This window comes from Eucyclogobius newberryi, unplaced genomic scaffold (genome assembly GCF_026437365.1).
Source record: "Eucyclogobius newberryi isolate DKJ021-1_F unplaced genomic scaffold, fEucNew1.0.hap1 SCAF_2, whole genome shotgun sequence".
NCBI classification, from domain to species: domain Eukaryota; kingdom Metazoa; phylum Chordata; class Actinopteri; order Gobiiformes; family Gobiidae; genus Eucyclogobius; species Eucyclogobius newberryi.
In genome coordinates, this window is record NW_027315834.1 from 21,349,056 (window position 1) to 21,354,848 (window position 5,793).

General features: G+C 38.7%; 1 protein-coding gene across 1 annotated transcript; it reads left to right on the top strand.

Moving 5' to 3' along the window:
* The first annotated feature begins 51 nt into the window (after positions 1–51).
* Positions 52–4,762, top strand: LOC140367758 (secretory carrier-associated membrane protein 1-like). Its single transcript, XM_072454395.1, has 9 exons — positions 52–271; positions 1,365–1,442; positions 1,896–2,003; positions 2,436–2,535; positions 2,944–3,072; positions 3,484–3,643; positions 3,745–3,846; positions 3,969–4,086; positions 4,171–4,762. The coding sequence occupies exons 1-9, from the start codon at positions 215–217 to the stop codon at positions 4,318–4,320; spliced, it is 1,002 nt and encodes a 333-aa protein (XP_072310496.1). The 5' UTR covers positions 52–214; the 3' UTR covers positions 4,321–4,762.
* Positions 4,763–5,793: the final 1,031 nt, after the last annotated feature.

The following is a 5,793-nucleotide window of genomic DNA, read 5'->3' on the forward strand; positions in this document are numbered from 1 at the left end:
TCTAACTTCCGCGTAACAGGTGACATCTGATCCTGCGCTCGGATATCGCGGGCCATAGTCGGGCCATAGTCCACACAGAATCATGGGCAGTTGCACCAACTAGTGCGGCTTTTTATTCGACTTTTTGCGCCAAAGCCACTGAACAGCGTAATAACAGCATCACAATTACAGTAGGCTTTGGCGTGATAAGCAAAGGCCTACTTTTTGTGTCACAATGTCAGGCTTCGACGATAACCCCTTCGCGGATCAGGAGATAAACAACCCATTCCAGGTAAAATTTGAAAATTCAAATCATCTTCACCAATGTCTCGATACTAGGTGCATCCTCTGTAGCCTGTGCGCCGTTTGAATGCTGTGTTGTTATTACAAGTGTATTAACTGTGATACTAAACTTGTACAGTGTAAATAAGTTATGATCCTGTACAGTGTTCTTGTGTCTTTTCCCCCAATGTTTTGCTACCAGCATTCTGTATTTATCACACTTAAGCCTTACCAAAGTGAAGATTATTATTCATTTCCCAATTAACATATCCTACACAAGCTATGTAGGCTTTCTGAGTGATTTGGTTGGCTCTCACATTATTTCTTGGAGTTAAATAGCTTTTCCCCCTGAGGTAATTTAAATTGTTCATGACCTCATATGGTGAAATCATTTGAAATTCTAGTGGCATCGATCATGCGCCTTGTCATATTTTATTTATCTGAAAAAAACGTGCATGCCAATTAGAGCTTATGGAATTGAACCAAGACGGCAAAGTACTTCAAAGAAACACGTACACCTGCAGGAGTATCTTTGTACAATTTCTCATGTCTGACAATGCAACAACAAACACAACTATAAGCGATACTTGTTGATTTGGACAGAATGGTGGTGGCTTTTTATCTTTTCACTGTGCTAAATATGCATCTGCCGGTCTGACTATTCAGTAGCACAGTATTAAACTTTAAACGTGACATGTGCTAAAATATTGATGACCCTGGTCTGGTGACAATTGTGTGTGTGTGAGCGAGAAGAGAAGGAATGCTCTCAGAAACGTAAGAAACACACAGGGACAACATTAGGACGGCTTGATACTGGAAAAGGACGTAATCACAGAGAGGAGATACACAGGCACACACAGATTAAACTGATCCAGTGCATTGCTCGTCCACTGACTCATGGTAAGTTTATTTATTTCAGGGTGCATGCATTTTAGTTTCTTGATGACAAAATGTTATATGAGGCATTTTGAAGAATACATGTTTTATACTTTCTGGATTGTAGGCTTGTTGGTTAAAGATTGATACTTTGCATTGGACTGACATAACTATGGTGATGTGTTCCATCACCTGTGTTAATCATTTCCTTTTGTGTTTTTTTTAAGGATCCATCAGTGACTCAAGCAAGGCACACGGTTCCTCCTGCATTAGAGGAGTATAACCCGTTCACTGATGGCAAATCGGTGAGTTTAGATGTTGTACTGCAAACATGAAGGATAGATCTATTTGATTAACCCACAATTTAATGCAAATTTGATATTGTGTGAAGGGAAATCACGATTTTACAAATATTCGCGATTATGGACACTATGACCAAACCAGACCATTAGCCTCATTAAATCAAACTTTCTGAATGAAAACGTAATGATACTGCGGCATAACTAGCTGGATAAAAAGCACTTTTCATTAGGTTTTTGGTGTGTAGATTGAAATTAAATTGCTTATATTTGCTTCTGATGATTCTGACGGTTATTACTGTTCTATTATTATTATTGTTTAGTTATTTTTTGAAGTTTGTCACCAGAATAATCGCAAGTATTGATTAACCATATAATCTTGAAATCCTAATTCTGAGTATTTGTACTGCACAACTATCCACTCTCATTACTTTAAAATGTGTCTGTTTGTCTGTGTAGGGACCAGCAGGTGTGGCGGCCCGGACGGCAGCCTCCACCTTTAGCACACAACCTGCCATCATGAAAGCCACTGAGGAGCCCCCAGCGTATTCACAGGGCCAACCACAGGTGAATAATACACCTCTTTATTGTGTGTTTATCTGTCATGATTATTACCTGGCCTTTTAGTCACAGTGCAATATTGTTTATTCAGTAATTAAAATGATTAGAAATGACCCGAAAGAGAGAAAATAATGTCAAGTGTAATCTCTTAAACAATGGTGTAAAGTCTGTCTGTTTTGTGTTATATTTGAGCCTCAACCTCAAAGGACATTTAGAACTTTTAAGCACATTCCTGATGCATCGTAAAATCTAATCTAAATATTCTTATCAAGAGATTGTAAAACTTTTTTTATAGATATTTCTTTATGTCAATATTGCCGTACTCTTCTTGAGCCTGTATAAATATAGCAACACAAGATTAAGTCAACTAAATAGACAGCTATAGTGTTGTTTCATGTTAAAATAATAAAACGTGGTGTGCCTCTGTCATATCTCCAGGGAGCCAATGAGCTGCTCAAGAGGCAAGAGGAACTTGAACGTAAAGCTGCTGAGCTGGACCGCCGCGAGAGAGAGATGCAGTCACTCAGCGCTTCAGGAGGTCAGAGTTCACAATTTCATCATTTACAGAAGACATTTTTTGTTTTTTACTGGTATTTAGTATTAATCACATTTGTAGATCATTGTTTGCCATTGTTAATTGTAAACCGTAAAATTTCCTTAAGAGAAATAAATAGGTCCATCAACTTCCTGTTCAAAACTGCAGCACAGACTCTCAGATTTAAATTGACGGTGTTTTTGGAAAATGTTTTTTTCTGGACCTAAGAATCCCAGAGCACAGAGCCATGGCTGACAATAAGTGGACTTATGGTGCAAACAAACATTTTCTAAGCACTCAGCCCACAAATATCACAGGATTACTTATGTTAATGCAAAACTCAGTCAACTCATGTCATTACAACAACGTGGTGAAAAGCTCATAAATGTTGATTATTGTGGTGTGTTTCAGGCAGGAGAAACAATTGGCCACCGCTTCCAGAAAAGTTCCCTGTGACTCCATGTTTCTACCATGACATCACAGTAGACATTCCTGTAGAGTTCCAGAAAACTGTCAAGATTATGTACTATATTTGGATGTGTGAGTAACGTGATTTTATCATTATCTCAGAGAAACTCTCAGTTACGTTTTGACTGGATTTAATACAAAGGAACGGCTTTCAAAAGAGGGATGCACATGACAAACCTCAGCACATGATGGTCATGTGACTGAATGTTAAAAGAGTGTTTGTGCGTTGCATTCAAGTTCTCTAAGTGTATTGTACCAAAAGTTAACTGTAAAAGCCATATTGATGTTCTGGTTAAGGCTAATGCTCCCAACACACCAAATATGAATGTTTCTGTGGAATGTCAAATGGCAGGTAACTGTCATATTTCACACTTTGGCCCAACATTGTAATACTGGAGTTCTGCTGTGTAATGTCTGCCCTCAAAGACTGGCGCTTTTTGTTTTTACTTGTCACACTTTCACTAATATATGTCTCTTCTGTAGTTCATGCTGGCACTCTTTTTGCAAATGTAATTGGATGCTTGGCCTGGTTTTGTGTGGACGTTGGACGTGGAGGAGACTTTGGCTTGTCCATCCTCTGGTTCTTAATGTTTACTCCCTGCTCATTTGTCTGTTGGTATCGGCCTCTTTATGGAGCTTTCAGGTGATGAAAACTAAATACAAGTATTGAATGAACAAACCCTTCATTAAGGGGGATTCATCATTAATTATAATGCAAACAGTAGTTCTTTTTTCTTTTTGCAGGAGTGACAGCTCATTTAGGTTTTTTATTTTCTTCTTTGTCTACGTTTGTCAAGTTGGTGTGCATGTACTACAGTCTGTTGGCATTTCTGGCTGGGGCACAAGGTCAGGAAAAAAGGCATTAAATACATTTTGAATTCAATTAAAACATGGGTCATTGTTTAAAATAAAGCAATTGCCTTTTTAATTTATTCTGTGTCGATTTGTTTTCATGTTATATTTTATAGTGGCTGGATTTCTGCTCTTACATGCTTGAATAGGAACATCCCTGTGGGCATTCTCATGATACTCATAGCGGCACTTTTCACATCGCTAGCCGCCATGTCTCTCTTCATGTTCAAAAAGGTCTTTAAAAAAAGCAGATCTCAATTTGGTGTTTTCAATTGTTTCTGGTGTTGCTCTTAATGCTTTTTTATGTGTCCTGACCAGGTCCATGTGATGTACCGGACCACTGGAGCTAGTTTTGAGAAGGCACAACAGGAGTTTGCCACCGGTGTCATGGCCAACAAGAACGTTCAAACAGCTGCTGCTAAAGCTGCCTCTCAGGCGGCACAGGAGACCTTCAGGGAACAAGTTTGATCGGCTCCAAGAGCCTTCGGGCATCAACCCGGCAGCAGCAGCAGTCTTTAGACTTCACTGAGCCAAATGCCCTGTTCACAGTATTTTCCAGCCCCTGGGTTTAAACATGGGCACTACAGTTGGTGTGCAGCATCTTGCCTATTGTATACCCTCAGAAACAATTAGCTGGAAGCCTTTACACAGGACAATGGTTCTGTCTTACCATATCTGCCTTGGCCACACTGGTACTGCACTTTGCCCACATTACCACTTTTCTGTGCGTGTGTTTGTGAGTGTTGTGTATGTTTCTTTAAATACTGCGGTTGAACAAAGTCTACAATGAAGACTAGCAAACATGTATTTTTATTTATACTGAAGATAAGAAGCAACTATTTCATTCAACAACTTCGTAAATATTAAAAGTATTTGCACCAATTCTCGTCTTTAAGACTAAACCTCAAAAATAAAAATGTTTGACCATGAAATTAAGTCTTACTGCAATGACAAATCTTTTAAAGTCCTCGTGCAGAACGTTAGTGTTATTTATTTGATGATTTTAAGCATTTTTTGGCACATAATAGACATGATTCATCATCTCTTTATGCCGCAATCATTATGCTTCTAATATTTGTGTGGAACAAAAGAAAATTATAATGTATATATTTTGTACTTACCAGCTTTTTTCTCCTCTGCATTGTACATGTATTGTATGTAACTGTCGATTTCAGCACATGTTGAATAGTTTTATATATTTATTGCATCCAGGTTGAATAAACGGAATACTGCAAATGTATACATTATGCTCGTTTCCCTTTATTTCCTTCCTTGTGTGTTTTTTCACTGACAACATGCACTGGCAGACTAAAACCGTTAGAGGTCAGCATTTGCCCAGCGTGAATGAGCTTCACGTTGAAAGCCGTGTAATGCATTATAAATGGCTTGTACTAAAGTTACATCACCAGTTGCTTCTACAAACCCCTTCCTACAACATTCTACAACCACCAAGTTTGTATGTTCTTTCTTTTTTGTACATCAGCTCTGAAATGTAATCTCAGTCTTTACTATCCGTTGTGTGTGAAAAAGAACTAGGGCAAAACTGAAGCCTCTGGCAGTGAAAAGGCTGCCGTTTTGCAGCACTCTCAATTGCATGATTTCCGTGTGCCTTGTCTGGAAGTCATCATGCTGTTTAGATTGAGCTCTGGTGGAGAGAGGGAGCCACAGGTTTGTGTCAGAGGCCTTGTCATGGTTCACATAAAAGCAGGAACATCTGTGCAGAGACTGGCAGTTTGTCGATTGCATAGACACAAGACTCATGAGCAACAAAATAAGTTTGGTGGATATGTTTTAGTTAACTTTTAGAGCAGGCAGATGCAGAGTAATGTTTTGTTTCAGTAAAAAAAAAGATCTTTCAGGGAATAGACATTCATCCAAACACTGAAAATTCCCCTCTTGTGTGTTTACTGAAGAAGAATAGAAAATGACAATGAGACCACC

Coding starts and splice junctions, on each gene's coding strand:
- LOC140367758 (XM_072454395.1), top strand. CDS start 215: ATGTCAGGCTTCGACGATAACCCCTTCGCGGATCAGGAGATAAACAAC. Junction 2,536..2,943: donor GTCACTCAGCGCTTCAGGAG/GTCAGAGTTCAC, acceptor GGTGTGTTTCAG/GCAGGAGAAACAATTGGCCA. Junction 4,087..4,170: donor CTCTCTTCATGTTCAAAAAG/GTCTTTAAAAAA, acceptor TGTCCTGACCAG/GTCCATGTGATGTACCGGAC.